This window comes from Camarhynchus parvulus, chromosome 3 (assembly GCF_901933205.1).
Source record: "Camarhynchus parvulus chromosome 3, STF_HiC, whole genome shotgun sequence".
In the NCBI taxonomy this organism is placed as follows: Eukaryota; Metazoa; Chordata; class Aves; order Passeriformes; family Thraupidae; genus Camarhynchus; species Camarhynchus parvulus.
In genome coordinates this window covers 22,741,484-22,761,872 of record NC_044573.1, presented here as the reverse complement: position 1 = coordinate 22,761,872, position 20,389 = coordinate 22,741,484, and the positions used below count along the sequence as shown (strand labels likewise).

Sequence of the window (20,389 nt, the reverse complement as noted above, 5' to 3'; positions counted from 1 at the left end):
ATTTTGGAATTTGTAGTCTTATCTCTGGAATAGTGTCTCATCTGTAAGATGGTTTCTTTGTCTAAGCCATTTTCTCTGAAAATAAATGTCATGCAATATTCCTGAAGCATTTCAAAGATGCAGAAATGAGCACATAAAAATAATTATGCATGCATAGAGAATCTTGTCCTTAGAAGAGAATTTGAATTCCTAGAGTTTTTCTAGGAAGGTGCAAGCAGGAAGCTGCACTTGGACCAGGGAAAGGGAACAAATTCATGAGGCTGATGATTAAGGGAGCACTTCCAGCATGTGAGGAGGGACTCTGCTCTGATATAATTGTGTTAATGGAAGTAATGATACATGATTGATGATGATAATTTTGATACTGGTAATTATTTTGCTGCTGATTTAGCCAGTTGATATTACAGTCTTTGTTGATATTGCTTGTTTAATACACATACTCTGTTGTTGTTCTTCTGTTTCTTATCTTACAATGGCTAACTTTTCCCTTTCCTGCTCCAAAACTAATTAAAAACACTGTTTGATCAGAACCAAGCAATTCATGCTCTTCAATACTATGATTCTTTTTTTTCCCTTTGGTATATTCACAGAATCATGTTTTGGATCCTCTGGTCATCTGCAGGAAGTCTGGGTTCCCAATTGTTACATCTTGGTTAAGTTCTTAATGTCAAATAATACCGAAGTGAATGCTATTTAAGTAAATCATACAGTCACAGAATCCTACAATGGTTTGGGTTGCAAAGGACTTTTGAAGATCATCCAGTTTCAACCCACCTGCCATGGTGTCTTGGGATGACTTCATGATACTGCATCCCCTATTGTCTGCTCTAGGGCCAGACCTGGGTCCTTTAAGCTCCAGGTGGGGAGAGCTGGGGGAATTCCTCAGCACACAGTTGGTGTGCAGTGCTCACAGACTCCCTGGAGTTCTCTGTGCTGTTTTGTCTAGCATGGATAGAGGGAGTCCGTCTCTGCCTTTTAGCAGGTCACCTCCACTAAACCAGGTTACTCAGAGCTCCATCCAGCCTGACCTTGAACACTTCCAGGGGTGAGGAATCCACAGATTATCTGGACAGCCTCTTCCGGTGCCTCATCACCTTCACAGAAAAGGATTTCTTCCCCATATCTAATCTAAACCTACTTGCTTTCAGTTAGAAACCATTCCCCCTGTCCTGTCGCTAAATTTGCTTTGTGAAGGCTCCTGCAGACCTAATTCAGCTCTCATCTATAAATCTTCCTCTCGTGTGTTGTGATAACATGCAAGCACGTGGGAACTTTGATTTTTCTTTAGTGTAACATGACTGGAAAAAAAATCCCTGTCTTTGGTGTCCCTTTCTTGAGTTCTACTGCCATCCTCCATTTTATTCCTGGGAAAATACCTACTTTAACTTGCAGTGTGAAGCTTTGCTGATCAATATGTTACAAGCGTAGTAAAGTTCAAGAAATTGCCTTCATTACTATCTTGAGATGAGAAATTGATTCAGCTGCATTCTCTTTCTGCTAATTCATCTGTGCTTTACATTCCCATAAAAGGTATTACGTGCTCCTTATTTTCCAGCAGCGTCATCAATCCTAATGAAGAGAGAAGACTGAAAATTTATGTTGTGTATATGGGATAGCTGATCTCTGACTTAGCTCTTAATTTGTAAATGTTGCTGTAGGCTTCACTTCTCAGCTTCTCCTTATTGTGCTTTGTTTGTATGCAAAAATCTAAGAGCTGGAATGGAGGCAAAACTGAAGAATATGGCGAAGGAGTATAAAGTTAGATTGCTTTCTAATGTAAACCTCAAAAATGAGATGGTGGTTAAAATTTGATGGAAAGAATTGAAATCTCATTTGTAAATTTGATGAACATCTGCACTGTTTGTTCCTGCATTAATTATGCTGGGACTGTTTTCAGTATTTATCTGCTGTCAGTTCTCTACCTCTGGCTCTGAAATGTCCAAAGTTTTACTTTTTATCTATGTTATTATGTATGAGACCTTTGCACATGTCTGATAATTTCTGTAAGCCTGCATAGGGGTGGTATGGTAGCTCTAATGATGAAAGTGATATAGTGGGAAAAGCAGCCAGAACAAATATGAAAAACAGGAAAGGGCTTTTCTGGGTATTTCAGTTGTTGTTTTTCCTAGTGTCCATCAGCCCAGCCTCTGTAGGAAACTACCAGGAATGGTTTGTCTGCACAATATTTTGGCATTTTTAAGCTTAATAGTAGCAACATTTGTTCAGAGCAGATGGATAAATGACAAAGAAAGCAAAACTATATATTGTGACTTTGGTCATGGCTCATGATATAGCAGTTATTTTTTAAATTAAATTTAAACATATTGTCAGGTTCTAAATAGCTGTGTTAAACTGAGGCAAAAAAACCTGACATTTTCCCTCTTGGCTCCACTGATGTTAATCTCAGGTTTTCTCCATGTGTCTGAATACTTTTTCTTACAAACAAATGGTGCTCAACTTCTGGTCAGCTATAAGATTCAATATGCCTTTTATAAACCTAGAGGTGTTTAAATAGCAGTGTGAAAACCAAGTCAGATAAAGCATTAAGTTGATGTGAGTTTATTAAAACCTTATTCCAACAAAGATTCATGGACTTGCCTAGAAAAGCTGTGAGCAGACAGGATGCAGTTGGGTGATGAATTCATGAATTTAGGCTCAAGTTTCTTGCAAGACATGGGTGCACACAGGTTTTAGTTCCTGGGGCTCAACATGATAGTGTTGTAACCAAAAACTCACTTAGATCCAAGAAAATCCATATGGTGCTACCGGCATTGACCATCAGCTGAGGCGTTCTCTTAAAGAAATTTTAGGCAGGTCAGGCTTTGTGAGGGGCTGTCTCTCATGGTGCATGCTTGGATGGGTTGATGTCTGGGTTGTGCTCTCCTGTTTTCTGTGGACTTTTGGGAGGGGAGGATGGAGGGGGAAGCAGAGACTGGCACTGGGCAGGACAAGGGAGTTGCTTGTGTTCTTCTCCCCCACCTTGCTGGATAACTAAGGGAGGGCACTTGTTCTGTGCAAGGATCTGCTTGCACAGAACCTGGGGAGTGGCTTCTTGCTGTATGCGCCAACATCACAGTGCTTGGGACCCATTATCAGAGATTTTAAAAGAATAATTTAAAAAAGTGGATGTAGTGTGACAGTGAGATGAAGTTGGTTGCTGTCACTGAGGTTATCTGTGGTAATTTCTAAATTTTCTTCTTAAGCTTGGAATGACTTCCCAAAACCCAGCAGAGCTCAATGCAGATGAAGCATTTTCCACTGATATCAGTGAGCTGTGAATGCACCCCAAGTTTCCAGACCTGTTTCACAGAATCCCAGAATGCCAATGTGGAAGGCACCTCAAGGACCATCTGGTCCAGTCTGGAAGACCTTGCACGTTTTTGTTTTGCTCCATAAAGGTTCTGTTAGCCCACTCTTCCAGCCTATTCAGGTCATTCTGCAGGGTGGCTTTTCCTGCTGAAGGGTCTGCTGCCCCATTTAGCTTGGTATCATTGGCAAACTTTATCAGGGTACATTTGATTCTGTCTTCCAGACCACTTATGAATGTATTAAACAGCACTGGCCTCAGTGTTGGAGGTCCACACTTGTGTCACTTTGCCCTTGGTGAATCCATGCTGGCTTTTCCCAATCACATGCTTTATCTGATTTGTGATAACCTTCTGAAGGATTTGTTCTGGAACTTTCTCCAGGGACTGAAGTATGGCTGACGGGCCTATAATTTCTCAGGTCCCTCTTTAAGCTCTTCTTGTGGATAGGGTGGCATTAGCCACCTTCCAGTCTTTTGGGATGTCCCCCAATCCCCTTGACTTCTCAAAGATCATGTAGAGTGATTTCAGCCAACATTCTTAACACCCTCAGGTGCTGAGGCCCTTCCCTCAAAGCCATCCAGGCAGCAGCATTGACAAAAACATATGTGTTGTTTTCATTTAGGTAATTTAAGATGCCTTGTCTAGATACCTCTTCTGCACTGGGTGACAGCCTGATTGTATCTCCCACATCTTTGACTTTCATTAATCCCTCCCTTCCTGGTTGCTGTACCTGCGCTTGTTTGTGTGATACATGTCATGTAGGTTGCAAGCTCTGGGCCAGCAAATCCCCTGTCAGGGAGAGCATTCACCCTGCCTCTGGGTTCTGTCAAAGCAGCATGAGCTGCTGTGAAATCTTTATGGTCCCTGCAATAGAGGCAAGATGCTGTTTTATTTATTGCATCAGCATAACCCATTCCTCATTTTGCAGTAGGCACCAAGCTGAGTAAGAAGAAAAGATTCACTTACTTATATTTCAGTCTGTAATTTGAAGGTCTGTATCCATCCCAGAGATTTGACAATGAAGCAGTCTCTCACAATCAGTAAGGGAAAGAGGTTCTTGGTCGTTCTTTAAAGGAGTTGGAGTGCTGATAGTTGCCCTCTGCCATAGTGACTTAAAAGATAGAGTAACCTGGAGATACTGCATTGAATAGAAGTTAGTTTTTTGTTGTGTTACAGTAGGAAACTCATTGTCTCAAATCTGCTCATGCTTTGGGGCAAGCTGGTGCTGGGAGATAGTCACGTGTGGGAAAAATCTAATTTCCACTCTTTTGTTTTGTGTAGATACGTCACTTTGAGATCACAGAATGAAAGCAGCATGAAATGTTATGGCAAAGACAGCACAAGAAGATACAAGAATCTCACAAATCCTCAAAAATCAGGTAATGTCAGAGCATCCTATGTCCAGTTTTTCAAAGGCTGTCTTCTTTAATAAGGTTCAGTGCTTTTTGACAGTTTTTCAAAATTTGGGCTTCTAAGTCCCTGTGAGTTTATTGATGGACTTCTCAAACCTGGTTTGTTGTGTGTTGGCTGTGTATCTAGTAGAACATTATTTTGTGTTCCAGAGTATGTATGACACAAGAGATATACACACATATCTTAAAGGACTGCTTTGGCTGTATTGTCTCATACAAGCAAAAGGACATTAACTTAAGAAAAAATAAGAAGCAGCAACCATGGTGATCAGGTTTTTTTAGCCATTGGATTTGACTTGGCTCCATTGTTAGGCATCAACATGGCCTTTTTTAGTGGGATGGACTTTTCAGAGGGTCCTGCAGATACATTTCTCAAAACTCTCTTCTTTGGGGGAGACACTGGGCTCAAACTAGCTGTTCCCTCCCCACTGAAAGCTTAGCCATATGCTATTTTCCCCATACTACTACTTGTGCTTGATATTTTTGATTGTTTATCTCTCTCAGGATGTTTCCTCCTTGCCTGTTTTTGCAAATTCTAACATATGTTCTTTGCCTGTTTCGAAGCATTTCCACTTAGAGAAAAAGGCAATCGCATTGCACTGCACTCTGCAGAGAGTAAACACTACAGGGGTCAGGAAGAAACTGCTTAAGTGCATTGCAAGTGTGCTCACCTTAAACTAAACTTGCAAGTTTATCATGGCTGTGGTCACAGCAATAGCTGATGGATTAATGTTTGAAAATTTCCCCCTCTCCCCGAAATCAACAGCAGTGACCAGAGGTTGTGATGTAGCCACATACAGTAACTGAACGAGGACTGACCTCTCTGTCCTAAGTTCATTTCATGTTTGCAGAACCAGGATCTTTCTGGGGAATAACAAGTGGGTCAGTTCAGTACTAGAAGTAAACTAAAATATGAACCCAAAGACAATTTTGATGATAGGACATGTTTATTTTCCAGGAAGCATTTGAGATTATTGCCTTTGATGTAGGACTCGACAGAAGGGAATTTGTCTCAGCTAAAGCAGTCAGGAAACCTAGGTTGGCTGAAGAGATTTCAAATCAAGTATCACTTGATCTAATATGCAGTAAGGTATTAGCAAATATTAAAAAAATAAGACTACTGTGTTTTTCACAATAGCACCTTTAGTTAGTGCTGTCTTTGGTATGCTTTTTAGTTGCTTAGTCATGGAATATGCAATTCAAGTGTCCTTCTGGCCTTAAGTCAAGGTTTGCATTTTGTTTTTATTTCTCATCTGTATTGTGAGGAAATCACATCATTTTATGCTTGCCATTTTTATGAAGTAATGTGATACCTGCTTCTGTTGCAGTTCTCCAAACCCTTCAGAGTACCTTGAAACAATTCACCGACAGCAAAGATAATCTGATTTGTTGAAGCAACCTTCTTTGTTTCTTTGGAACTCATGAAATTGTATCTTCCTTAAACTAAATTCAGTTAATGGCTTTATTTAGAAATCAGCCTTCTCTTTTTGAATAACCACAATAATTCTGCTAGTTTGGGGAAAAAAACATTTTCATTAAATTACTAGTGCCTTAGAATCCATTTTTTTACATAGATCAAAACAAGAGGAAGATGTTTCTGTTTGTCTTCCCCCTTTCTTCTCCTCCTTTTCTAGAGACTTTCCTGAGATGATCAACTGTTTTTCCTGTTGGGTTTGGTGTTTGGTTTTTTGGGGTTTTTTCCTTGGTTTTTCTTTGCTGCCTTTTTTTAAACTTCACTGAAGTAGAGAAATTGCTCGGTTCTCTCCCAGTGCCATCGTTGTTCTCCCCTCCCCCAAGTCCAATGTGTTTTTTATTAAACTGAATTAGGACATTCTAGTCTCTCTTAAGAGTGGAAATGGGAACAGCTTAAATGAGCAGCCACATGAGACTCAGCAGCCTTTCCAACTGCACTGCAGAAGCTTAGCTGCAAAGAGAATGATAATTTTTGAAGGATTTGTGCAACTGTTGAAGAACTACCAGCATTAATATTAAAAAGCAGCTTATCCATTTTTCCTTTTCCATTTTAAGAGTATATAGCTTTCTTACTATGCTTGCTATAAAAATCAGTCTACTAAATATTTTGCTTCCTTTCAATCCTCTTCCCTTTTGTAATTCCTCTATTTGCATACTTTTTCATATACTGAAGTGGGTTCTTTGTTGTTGGTTTTGCCTAAGTATGTCAACCTCTGGGGTTGAATGCAGATACAGGCGTGGGTTTGAGATCTCTGCCATTCAAAACCAGCCAAAACTGAATTGCAGCAGAAACCATAGGAGCAATTGTATCCAGGATTGGGATGAAAAGGTTTTCATCCCTAAAAACATTTGTCCTTGAGGTAGAAAATTTTTGGTCCTTGAAATCCATATTGCTACTTCAGTGTTTATTCTAACCAAAACAGCCATGAGCCTGATTATCTTCTGACTCTTATTTTCAGTCTCTGCCTCGCTTTATTGCTATATCAGATGTCTTCAGGATTTCTGTAGATACTTATAAAAGAAAAAAGAAAAGTAGGTCTTTGAGTTATCATCTCGCCTCTCTTTCCCTGTTCCTCTCTGCTGGCTCACCGAACCACCTTGCCTGGCACTGGAAATTATTCGTTCTCTTTTGAGTACTGTGCTGATTTTTTCACAAGCTTATATTCTTTCCCAAGGAAAAAAAAAAAATAACAGAGCAGGAGATTGAACTCTGGTTGCATAAAAAGTTATGAGGGCAAACCTGGTATCTAAACAGAGCACAAGAGGACAGGGATCTCTGAAATATGCCGCTCCTACTCTCCTAATTCAGTGCTTCTCAGCCTTCCAGCAATACTCTGGTCTGAAGACCTAGGGACAGTGCCAGTTTTGCACCTGAGAGCTGTGTGTGTGAAGTGCAGGTGGATCTGTTCTTGGGCAGATCCCTTACTTTCCAAAGCTGCTCCTCTGGGTGGGATCACAGTGATGTAGTGGCCAGCTGAAAACTGTGCCTGTCTGTGCCCAGCTTCAAGGCTGGGTTATGGTCAGGCACTGGTGTGAGCAGAATGCAGGCTGTCAGGGAAGGAACTGCTGTTTATTCCTGTGTCTATCCTAAAGGAAATCAGAGAGCAAGATGATGTGAATGATGGCTGTCTTGGTTTAGGAATAGCTTGGCAGGAGATCTGACAGTTCTGAATAACAAAACAGGTCAATAAAAACTTTCCCATAAAAAAAGGCTAAAAAATGAATAAGAGAAACGCTGTTTTGTTTCTATGGAAGCTAAGCAGGGGGAAAAAAATTAAATGAAAGAGGGGAAAGGAGAACTTGATTTTGGCTTTCATGTTACCTGAAGTTAAGAATGAAGCTTATATTGGAGTGGCAGAAAGTCACTCACTCAAAGAGAGCCCTGTCAGCCTGTATGAGTGAGGGGTGGTAATACACAATTAAAACATGAGCACACACAGCAATGACACATTTCTAAGCAGGCCTTAGGTGTTATAAAACACAGTTTAGGCTGCTAAGGGTGGTGGTTAACTTTGCTTTAGCAGACGTTTTACCATCCCAGAGGGAGGGAGGGACAGGAGGAGGGATGGTGCCCAGCAAGTGAGTATCTGCTGATGCTGTCACTTGTGAGTAGCTACACTTGGTCCTGCAAAAGCTGCTTGAACATGGAGGAGTGTGGGCTTTTTTGCTGTCTTATCCAGTCTTCTTTTTTTCAGGCTAGCTAGTGATGAATCTATAAAAGCATGTAGATGTTTAGCTTAAAGGGACAGCTGAAAAACTTGAAATAAGTTGGACAAACTGTAGGATCCAATTCCCTTTTGATACACAGCCATGCAGCCTACTGAGATGGGTTAGATTAGAGCTGTAATAACTTTAGAGCCTTTTAGTGAGTCTGCTTCCTTCAGCATTTGCTCTCATACAGTCTTTTGTCATCCCTCTCCATTAACTCAGTTCTGAAACTGGCTCTGGCTGACGTTCAGCCCTGGTTTTACAGCACACACCCAGCCTAACTTTTATGCATTGACTTATTTGTAGTGGATGTCTTGTTCTGAAATTCATGTGAATTCAGGCAGTTCAATTGTGTGACTGTCATTTGATCTGTAATTTAACTTGAGTTGAAAAATTCTGCGGGTTTTGGCTTCTGCGGTGTGTGATGGAGCCAGAAGTGTTCATTTTATATAACTATCATCTTCTTAGTATTTCACTGCCTGTTGTCTTCTCTAAGTTTATAGAATGGCCTGGATTGGAAGGGATCTTAAAAGCCATCTATTTCAGCCCCCCTGCTGTCAGCAGGGACACCTTCCACTAGACCAGGCTGCTCAGAACGCCATCCAACCTGGCCCTACACGCTTCCAGGGATGAGACATCCACAACTTCTCTGGGCAATCTGTTCAGTGCCTCATCACCCTCACAGTAAAGCATTTCTTCCTAGTACATAATCTAAACCTACTCTCTTTCAGTTTGAAGCCATTCACCCAAGTCCTGTCACTACATGCTCTCATAAAAAGTCCCTCTCCATCATTCTCATAGGCTCCCTTCAGGTACTGGAAGGCCACAATTAGAGCACTGCAAGGTCTTCTCCAGGCTGAACAATCCCAGTTCTCTCAGCATTTCCTCATAGGAGAGGTGCTCCATCCCTCTAATCATCTTGGTTGCCTCCTGTGGATTCACTCCAACAGGTCCATGTCCTTCCTGTACTGGGAACCCTGCAGCTGCTTCTGGCTTTATCGTGATAGAGTTTACAAAGGAGAAAAATTGGATCACCTTTATTGAAGACTGGTATTTCCTTCCCACTTCAAGTTTACCAGAATTAAGTTATGGCATGCTTCCAGGAGAGCGTATTTGTATTGCCTTTCAGTTACTTGTGTTTGAAGAGGGAGACAGCTGGCGTGTGTAAAGGCATTTCAGCCAGCTTGGTGGGCCCCTGGCTTTCAGTTTGGAGAATGGAGCTGTGCAAGTTGCAGGGGACCTTGTTGAAATGATGAGAAAAGAACTGGAGCAAACCCTTGTCTCTGTTGAAATCAATTGAACCACCATTAGTGTGAGTCCAGATTTCATCCATAAACTTAAGTAGGGTATTTCTTTTTCTAGGCAGCCTTCAGGAATGTTTCTGGCTGTTGGCATTTGTTTTCATGTTTCTTTGTAACGATTGCATAATTGGGATGTATCTGTAATGTCAGAAATGTAATAGGGTAAGTAGCATAAATGACTGTTAGGAAGAGAAGAAACAGAACTGCAGAACCGTTGTTGCTTTTAACTCCTACCAGGTTAGTTGTTCAGTTTAACCATTTAGTAGCCAGAGCTGTTGTGGTAAATGGCACAGATGGGTGTTTAGGCACCAGTGCTAAACACAAAGAAGAAAAAGCACCGTTTTCTTCCATTCTCTTAAACGGAAATAATTCAGTATACTGCTAATGGTTTCTCAGTTGGCCAGAGACTAACTTTGCTGCCCCTGTGCCTTAATGATGTCATGATAGACTCTGGTTTTAATCTGACAAGAAATGTGTACTGTTAGGATTTTGTTAAAGCTGATAGCAAATGCTGTGGATACAGCATCAAGCCCTTGAGTTTAAGCCTTTAGTTCAAGTACTAAAAAAGCATTTGGTATCTAAGGGACTGGTTGATTACCGATTATGCTTTTATCAATGTGCATATCTGGGTTTTCTCTATTACCTGAAGGTAGAATAACAATGCTTTTTAAACATTTGCATTGTTTTCTCTCCAGATCAGTGATGCCTTTGAAAGGAATGTTTTCATCTTTCTTTTATTTTTATTTTGGGGGAGGGGAGATGGGTGTTTGAAAACAATGCAATTTTTTTTCAAATGTGATTCTCATAGTAACTAAACTTTCTGGTCTTTTTGTGACTTGATTGATATTTTAATATAATATCCCGTTATATTCTTTAAAGCTTTTTACAAATTTTTTCTGTATAATTCTGATGATAACTCTGTAATCTGCCTGACAGCAGCATGTCTCACCTCTCAAACCAGAGCTGAGTTGAGGATGCTAGAGCTGCTGGAGAGGAAATGTTAATGAATCATTTTTAATTTTTTTTTTTATTCTGAGAGAGGGGAAGAAAGGTGTCTGTGCTGATGCCACAGATATAAAACCTCTTGCTGTGACAGGTAATCCCCAGATGAAAGGATGCAGTAAGTGGAACTTGGCACATGCCCAAGGGACATCACTTTTCCTGGTGACTACAGCACTAGCTCTGGCTGCTGGTACAGTCCACAGCATTTGCCACTGTGGTGCTCCTGCCTGTGGAAAGAGAAGGAGTCAGGGGCCTGGTTGGACCCTTGATACGTTTTTGTAATGAAATCAGGTTGTTTGCTACCGTCTCTTATTGTCCTTACACCTGGAATTCTTGTGGTCTTTTAATTGTTTCCTGAGACATTTGTTCTCCCTCATTGGTTTGTATTGTTTCTTGTCCTTTGACTAATATTTGTCACTTCAGACTTTAAAAAGAAGTGCCAAATTCAAGGAGCTTGGTGTCAATTACATCTCTGCTAATAGGTGAAATGGGACATAGCTCCTATGCAAAAGGTGTGCCTATAGATCCAGTAGTACTGTTTTTATGGAAGATGTGTTCTGAGCATCTTGACTGAGCTTCCTTAACTTGGCAGGCATAAAAGGAGATGCACGTTCCCTCTCTTCCTCTAAATGTTGATGGCCTTTCAGTGTGAAACACCATACAGTGTTTATTTTTATGCCCTTTTAATGTTTTGTGGAGGATTTGTTTAGTTTCCCTTCATAATTTTGTAATAGGAAGTCTTTGAAGTTGGGTCGTGGATGAAAAACCCTGTTGGCAGCCTGACTATTCATTGTTGACTCCTATCTTCTTTAATTGTTCATCTGTAAAAATCTGGAAGGGAATGTGTTCAGAGGAACTGTGAAGCAATGTATATTTCTGGAAAGGGGAAATAAACTTGCAATTATTCTCAGCTATTATTTGTCACGTGAAGATGTTACACACTAATGGTTGCAGATGGTTTACACAAAAACTATACACACTGCAAAGGCTCTTCATTGGGAGCTATGACTTTCTGTTATACATTATGCTGGAATGGAAAAGGTTTTTTTCTGCCTGCAGCTATGTATTACCCTTATTTGCTGTTGCTAGCACAAACTCTCCTTAATATGCATCCAGCAACGGTTAAAATTTTCTCCATCGGTGATTTCACATTTATCCACGTCAGTGGAGGATTCTTCTCAGGTTAGAAAGGTAAGGACATCAGTGTGCAGGAGTCTTTGGTGGAGAGCACTGCATTTAGAAAATCAGATGTGAAGGAAGCAGAGTTAAGGTTTTGGTTTAATATTTCTGTGTTCTTGTTGAAGTTCAGGGTCTGCTTTTATTTTAAAATGTATTTATGAGTGCATAAGCATTTTGTATCTCCGTGCATATGTGTGACTGTAGACACAGTGATTGCTTCATATTGTGGAGCAGTAAAACAATCCTATCATGTGCTTATGTATTTTTTTATTCTTCAGAAACAGAACAGACATCTGTAAAATGTTGAGTTACAGTTTATACACTAAAAATTATAAAAGGCTGCATTCGGTATAAATTTGTCTGTTAAAATCATGCAACATGAAGGAGGGGTAAGAAGGTAGAACAGAAGTAGGAGTTCAGCATTCCTTATTGGAATAATTACAATTCCTGATGTAAGGTGACTGGTCAGAAAATATTTCAATTGACTGGTTTGATCTTAGCAGACATACTCCAGGTCAGTCAGCCTCATCTGCATCCCTGGAAAGGTGATGAAACAGCTCATCCAGGATGTCAGCTCTAAGGGTGTGGAGGAAAGAAAGGTTATCAGGAGTAGTCAACACGGATTCACCAAGGAGAAGTAATATCTGATAGCCTTCTGTGATGGAATGTCTGGCTGTGTGGGTAGATGAGGGGAGAGCAGTGCCTCCCTTGAGTTCAGCAAGGCTTTTGACACAGTCTCCCATAACATCTTCATAGGTAAGCTCAGGAGGTGTGGGTTAGATGAGTGAGGTGGTTTGAGGGATGGTGAAGGGATGGTCCCAGAGTTGTGGACAGTGGTACAGGGTCTGATTGCAGGCCCGTTGCTAGTGGTGTTCTCTAGGGGCCAGTACTGGGTCCAGCCCTGTTCAACTTATTTCTCAGTGGTTTGGATGAAGGGACAGAATGTACTCTCAGCAAATTTGTTCCTGATACAGAGCTGGGAGGAATGTCTGATTTGCCAGTAGCCTGGGTAGCTATTCAGCAAGAGCTGGACAGGCTGGAGAGTTGGGTGGAGAGCCCTTAATGAAGTTCCATGAAGGCAGGTGCAGGGTGCAGCACCTGTGGAAGAATAACCCCCTAAACCAACCCAGGGGGCTCAGCTGCTGGAAAGCAGCTCTGTGGAGAAGGACCTGGGAGTCCTGATGGACAGCAAGCTGTGTATGAGCCAGCAGTGCCCTTAAGGTCCAAAAGGCTCAAAGGTATCCAGGGGAACATGAGGAGGACCATTGCCAGCAGGTCAGGAGAGGTGATCTTGCCTCTATTTTGCCCTAATGGGGCCTCATCTGAAGTGCTGTGTCCAATTCTGAGCTCTTATTCAATAAAGGCAAGGAACTACTGGAAAGAGTTTAGTGGAGGGTTGTAGAGGTGATAAAGGAACTGGAGCATCTCTTATGAGGAGAGGCAGTTTAGCCTGGAGAAAACAGGATTTTTGTCAATGCATAGAAATATCTTAAGGGCAGGTGTCAAGTGGATGGAGCCAGGCTCTTTTCATTGGTGCCCAGCAACAGAACAAGGGGCAGTGGGCACAAACTGAAACACAGGAAGTTCCATCTAAATATGATCTATCCATCCTTACTTTGAGGGTGTCAGAGCACTGGAACAGGCACAGAGAGGTTGTGGAGTCTCCTCTGGATATATGCATGGGTGAACCTGCTTTAGAAGGGGTTTGCAGAGATGATCTGCAGAGGTCCCTTCCAACCCCAACCATTTTGTGATTTTGTGAGTCTTCGACTTGCCTTGATAGTCAACTGACTAAAACTAGTCATGAGAGCACAGTATATGGCTGACTAAAACTGCTTGAATGTTTGTATTCTTTATGGGAAAAGACAGTTTTGAAGAATAAGCTTTTATTGGTTTGGCAGAATGATTTTATCGGAGCCCTAGAGGAGAGGCAGGATAACAGGATGAGATGAAGTAATCTAACTGCTCTGAAATAGCCCAGCTGCTACAATTTTGCATCTGATTATGTATTTCAAACGAGAAGATTTTACAGTTTCCTTTGAGGCAATAACAATAACAGTTTATGGAAAGAGCCAGCACTTACCTTGTCTTTCTCTTACTCTGCAGGTGCTTGGCACACTGAACTTACTGATCTGTGTAGGATTTGTGCTGTGGTCCATTCATTGAAGATGTGAAACAACATCGAGTCTGAGATTGGAATTACTGACAGACTGGAGGAAATTTCAGTCCTTGTGATGCGCATGGACATGCTGAATTTTAAGTAATTCTAGCTTCTTCTCCCCTCCCCTCCCTTCCCCTCACTCAGCTATCTCAGGGTTCATAGAGATTTCAATGGTTTGTGTGCCTGTAAGTTTGGAACAGAAGTGACCAAAAATGGGGGACCAGCAATTGTATAAAACTAATCATACTGCCAACAACAACGAGAACTTGTACTACGAACAACACCAAATGAACTCCCTTCCATCTCTGAATCATAGCTATGGGACATCTGTTATGGATGCTCCCCAGGCGTCCCCCCTCTCCCCTCCATTTCCCCAAGATTCAAGGGACAGTATAGCTTTGCCTGTAGGTTCAAAAAGTCTTGGGTCGATGGATACATCTAGACAAACCAGTTGGACACATTCTGGCTCAGGAAACCACGTCCCAGCAAGGAACAGTTTGAATAATCAAAGCTCAATGTGGAGCCCCCTCGGGCAGGGGGAGTCCCATGACGGATACCAATATTCTTACCCGCAACCCAGCGAAAACCGGTCGCAAAAAATTACCAGTGGGGTCCTGCACAAATTGGACTCCTTTACACAAGTATTTGCTAACCAAAATCTGAGAATTCAAGTCAACAACATGGCTCAGGTTCTGCACACTGAGTCTTCGATGGTGGATAGTTCTGGTGACAGTGCGCTCCGGCAGCTGCTGTCCCAGAAGCCGGCGGTCGAGCAACAGCCCGTAGCTTCCACCGTACAAAGATACCAACCAGTGCCACAGCAAACGCACCAGAATTTTGCAAGCACACAGCAAAAGCAACAAATGCAAGTCATGCAGCACCAACAGCTGTACTACGACTACCAGCAGCACTTATCACAGATGCAGATGCATTCTGCGTTCCAGCAGGGACAGGCACACGTTCCGCAGATGCAGTCCCAGCAGCTCCTGCCGCAGCAGATGCAGCACCTGCAGCAGCCTCAGTACTACGGCCAGCCCCAGCAGGGACACCAGCGGCTCTCGATCCAGGAGATGCAGCAGCAGCCCTCAACTCGGCAGCAGCGGCAGTGTCCTGTGCAGATCGCTCAGTATTACCAAACACAACCTGTCATGCAGCAGTTGCAGCAGCAGCAGCAGCAGATGCAGTTGCCGCTTCCTCCGTATCACAGGGAAGCCGATCCAAAGACTATGCATGAGCCACACCAGTACTCTCAGGATCCCGGTCATCCTGTGCAGCTTATCCAGCTGGGAGCAGTGCCTCAGTATTGCTTCCAGGATCCCCACGAACAGTACAGGCACTTGTACCCCCAGAGTTTACTGCAGCAGCAAGAGCAGCAGAAGCAGTACCTGAGCGAGAGCAGAGTGCCATCCCTGAACTCCCACGTTGGCCTCACTCCACCAGAGAGCGCCGAGGATCCCGCACGGCAGGAGATGAATTCTGTAGGTAATGCTGTGCCTCATCGAACTCTTTTGCCACCCCTGGGAGTTCATCTGAACAACAAAAGCTCTCAGCAAGACTCTCCCAGCGCCACGTGGCCTCAGGTAGGTGGTGTTTTAGATCCATGCCCAGCCAGATTTGTTTGCAGAAGAGTAGCAAAGTGTGGAAACTAAGCAGTTTCGGCAGAGGCAGGAGGTTAGGATGTGAGCTGTGGGCATCTCTGGAATGGGGAACTATTGGGAAACTTCATTACCAGACTTTGATCTACAGCTCAGGGTTGGCAGCAGCACAGAACTGTGGCTGCGAGGCTGCTGCTCTCCTTGTGAAAGGCTTTGGGAAGTTTTGCCTCAGTTTCTGGGACGGAGGGACCCAGTTAAAGCAAAGCCTTCCTGCTCATTTTTCAGCACTGCAGGCTCAGTTGTTCAGGAGCAGTTAGTCAACTCTGTTTCCAAAAGTAGTGCTTCTGGGTCAAAGCAAAGGCTTCAAACAGCAGGTGAGGGAAGAAAACTTGAGCTAGCAGTGCTCACAGGGGCAGATTTGATGTCTGGCTCTCAACTATAGTAGCAGTAAAATTGTATGTAAAATTCAGACTTAATGCTGTGAGTACCTTCATTTACACAATATTTCCTGAAAAGTTAGTTTCTCAACTTTTTCCTCTCTTTTCCATTCTCCTGTTTTGAAAGCAGGTGCAACTGTCAGATGGTAGACTGCAGCCACTGTCCCCAGAACAAAGGTATTTTAAAAAGATTCTGTCTTTCTAATAAAATATGAAAAATGCAAAGGAGATCTGTATTTAGAGGGAAAAACATACAGTCTGGGTGTGTAATAATTGTTGCTCTTCTAGAAACACCTTTAGTTTTGTGCTTTCTGATTTTTAAGTTTGTATGATTTTCAGCATCCCACCCATAGCAATAGACTCAAATAAATACTTTCTTTATATTAATTAAAAAAAAAAAAGGAAGGAAACCAAAGAAAAACCAGAAGCAGGGGAGCTCCAGTGTTGCATTTATAAGAAAAGGGATGCTGTCTGGTCTGGATTTGTGTCTTTGGTAGCAGAGATCTTCTGTTTGTTTCTTAAGGTCACACCTCTGAAGGGCCAAGGTGTCTGTCAGCATGGTTGCCTACCATAAATTAGAGGCATTATGTCCAAGTACTTGTTAATTGCTGTCACAAGTGGGGAAATGCAGGTCTCTCATGGTAGATCTCATGGGTCTCAGATTTTCTATATTGATGAGCATGTCCTGCTCAAAAATTCCCTTCTCCCCATCTTGGGAGCAGCTGATCTAGGTTATTGGCCATGCATTCCACAGCAGTCACCATGTACTTACTTGTGACTTCATTACCATCTAACTGTAAAATTTTATAAACTTCCTTGATTAAAAAAGCTCCCTCTGCAACAAAGGGAACATGCCAAACTAATGTTTTTTCTTCTGTTCCATGCTTTAAAAAAATGAAAATAAAAATAGTGGCCAGAACAGAGAAACACTTCCTGAGAGAGCTGATGCGAAGAGCAAGCTAATGTGTTCAATATGCTTGAAGGAATTTAAGAGTTTGCCTGCTCTAAATGGTCACATGAGGTCACACGGAGGAGTAAGAGCATCTCCTAACTTCAAACAGGTAGAAGTCCATTTAACTTCAGTATTTGGCACAGTCCTTTTGTGTTGATGTTTGCTTGCTTTGCCATGCTTTGCTTTGCTGTCAAAACTTGTTCTTCTCAGCACTGTTTTGTTATGTCATACCCCATGGAAGCAGAAATGCACATAATTCTGTTAGTTTGTAGGCCAGAAGTCTTGTTTTGAAGATAGAGGCAGTGGTGGAGGACAGATCAGTATTTGTCCTTCTCTGTTTCTCTGCACATTACAGAGCACCCTACCAAGTCATGTCAGGAATGTCTAATTTTTTTCCTCCTCATGTTTGTTTATTATATTAGAAATACCAGGAACATCAAGTCTTCCTTATTTTCATTTTAACTACTTGGATGACTAAGGAATATTTATTGGAAGCCTTCCCAGGCTTTCACTGGAGGAGCAGAATTGTTGAATCTTTGACAGCTTTCTTCCAAAGTGTTTTAGTTGTAATAGGTATCAACAAATACCAAACCAAAAATGTGTTTGAGTTGTTCTGCATAAAAATAACTTGCCCTGTCAGTCAGTCTTTATCCTGATATTTTAGAAATTCTGTCCTAACAGGGAATACCATAGGAGGGCAAAAAGCTACCAGAGTTCCAGAGTTTGTGCTTTTGTTTTCAGTTGGGTGATGGAGAATTCTGTGTTTATAGCAATAAAAAGAGACATGTTTGTCTCCCCTCCTGGAAGTTACCTTTCAAAGATGCTGCAGGTGATTATTTGTCACCAAGACTGAATCCTGTGTAGGAGTCACAAGTAACCTGCTGACTTCATTTGAGGCAAAGCAGGAGTCCCAAGAAGGAACACTGTTGTGTGTTTGTAACCCTGGCCACTTCTTTTCAGCCACGGTGCACACCTTGCGTGGTGCATCGATGCAGAGCAGCGCTCCCTCCCTGGGCTGAAAGCCTTTAATTGTCTGTGCAGGATGAAGGAGAGAAACCACCACAGCAGCCGCTGTCTAAAGAGGTGGATGGCCTCGCGCCCATCGTCATGCCAGTGTCTGTCCCTGTAAAGCTTCTGTCACCTGAGCCCAGCACGCAGCCCTCTGCCAGCAGTGCCACAGTCACAGACAAGCCTGCCAACTCTGTGTCAGATGACGAGATGCCCGTTCTCGTGAAGATGACTTACTCTCCACCGTGCAGTCCAAAAGTGGCCAACCCCTGCTCATCCTCTGTGAGTGCTGTGTTTCTTGCCACTAACTGTCCTGTGCTTGTTAAATCCCTTTGCTTTCAGTGCTGCTACTTTCTAAAACATCTGTATTTTAGAATATTTTCTGGAATCTTTATGATTCCTAATAAATAAAAAAAGTCCTGTAGCATCAGAGCATTTCTTCTTCAATCATGTAAAAATATTAATTTTCCTTTGCTGAGGAATCAAGATCTCACTTGAAAACAAATAATTTGAAATTGGAACGTGATATTCTTTCATCCCACTAGAACAAAGGGATTTACTATCTTTTTACTGGTTTTGTTTTTTCCTTTTCAGGCTGCTTCATTGTTACGTTATTGCTTAAAACCGGCAGTTTTATTTCTTCCTGTTTTCTGAAGTCAGATATATGTGCTTCTCATTTCAGCCAAAGAGAGTGCAGTGCTTAGAGTGTGTGCTCTAAGCAATATGAAACTCGGAGTTCTGCAGTGAAGTAATTTTTCCCTTTTTCCCTGCCTGCATCAGCTCTAAGGGTTAATCACTGGGATTTCTGATACAGGAAAAAGAGCTCTGCTTAGTGCTTACATTTCGCTTATAAAACTGAAATGGTCAGGCAGCACAAGGAATTGATGAGTGCTTGAATGAGATGTGCGAATGCTCATTATGATTTTCCTGAAGGAGTCCTGGAGCAAGCAATATTTATTTCGTGTTCCGGTGTAGAAATGGATTCCGCTCATTCCTTCAAATCCATTTTGGCAGACTATGCCATGATAAGGGATTACTGGGGAGTATAAGTACTGTATGGTATTATCTGTATAATGCAGAGAAATATCCTTGTGATATTTTTGACTTTCCTTCTCCATGTGAGGCTGATGGACAAATGAGGAATCAGCATTATACCAGCATGGATGACTCCTTACAATATTCACTCCTGACTCTTCATTCAGACATATCCACTAATTTTAAATATATATTAATATATACATGTATATATGAAATCTTTCCTCTCTTCCTTTAAGACAGAGGTTTTACATATAAACTTCCACTTTACTGTGAAAGCTGTCATTTCACAATATTTAGTAACTCAGCAGTAGAATTCTTCATTTCTATTTCTAGTTCCTCTAAAGAATAGGGACAGTCTTTTTTGAATCCTCAAGTTCTGAGTGGGAGATCTTCTCTAGAGACACCAGAGTAGGTGGCTTGGACTTGTGTATTTCTGCAACATATATAAAGTGACTGTGATTAAATCTGCCAGTGTTTGGCAAAATGCACATTCATTCCTTCAAAATTATGCTTGTGGTCTTTGTTATTGCCCAAGCAAACCAAACTCACACAGTTCCCTCTCTGGACCCTATCTTTTATATAAGCAGTAGCATTGGAAACATTAAAAGATCAAAAGATCCACAGTTTCTTCCTGTTCTGTAAAGAGATTGTGCCATTGGAGAGGGATTTTTTTTTTAATACCAGAGAATTGAAGCTGTGCTGCATTTATTTATTCTGTGCTTTGAGCTGTCCAGAAAAGCTCCCACAAAACTCAAGGAATCAGTAAAATGCAACAGTGAAAAGGAACTAAACATTCAGCAAGGCTACAGGATGGTGAGGTGAGGATAGCAGTCAAGTACGTCCATAAGGATCTGTCCAGAGTGGATCTATCAAGGTGCAGCAGCAGGACCCAAAAGTATGCATTCTGTCTTGGATAATGGGAATCAGTTACTAGAACTTCAGAAAAGTAGGGTGGTTCTTCAGGGGTGCAAGTGCACTGAGAACCCATGGACACCACTGTCTCCTTTACTGCTCAATGTGACCTTTTCTGAAAGTGTTGGCATGGGTATGCTCTAGGTGATGGAGGTGTTTAGGATTTCTGAGATGTTGCATTGGTTTGCTTTACACTTGTGAGAAGGGAGTACCAGCTCTTTCAAGCTTGGAGAGCAGAACAGAATGAGCACTTAATCAAAGACATGGCCTGCTGGGTCTCTTTTTTAAGTTTGGGGTTGTTTGGATATTTTTCCCTTGAGTTTAGGGTTTTTCCCCCTTTCTCCTGTATGAACACTAAATGTTCACCATCTTGATGGACTTTATCTGTCATTACAGGTAGCTT

General features: G+C 41.9%; 1 protein-coding gene across 7 annotated transcripts in view; it reads left to right on the top strand.

The window, feature by feature from the left end:
* The window catches only part of TRERF1 (transcriptional regulating factor 1), a 97,381-nt gene that overhangs the window by 63,292 nt on the left and 13,700 nt on the right, over positions 1–20,389 (top strand). For 6 of the 7 annotated variants that reach the window (XM_030945958.1, XM_030945956.1, XM_030945960.1 and 3 more), the window contains 5 exons: positions 4,590–4,687; positions 13,990–15,624; positions 16,204–16,253; positions 16,987–17,137; positions 18,070–18,318. In XM_030945958.1, the coding sequence (XP_030801818.1) occupies positions 14,257–15,624; positions 16,204–16,253; positions 16,987–17,137; positions 18,070–18,318 (1,818 nt within the window). In that variant the 5' untranslated portion in view covers positions 4,590–4,687; positions 13,990–14,256. The remainder of the gene's footprint in view (positions 1–4,589; positions 4,688–13,989; positions 15,625–16,203; positions 16,254–16,986; positions 17,138–18,069; positions 18,319–20,389) is intronic. The other variant, XM_030945963.1, reaches the window with a different exon arrangement.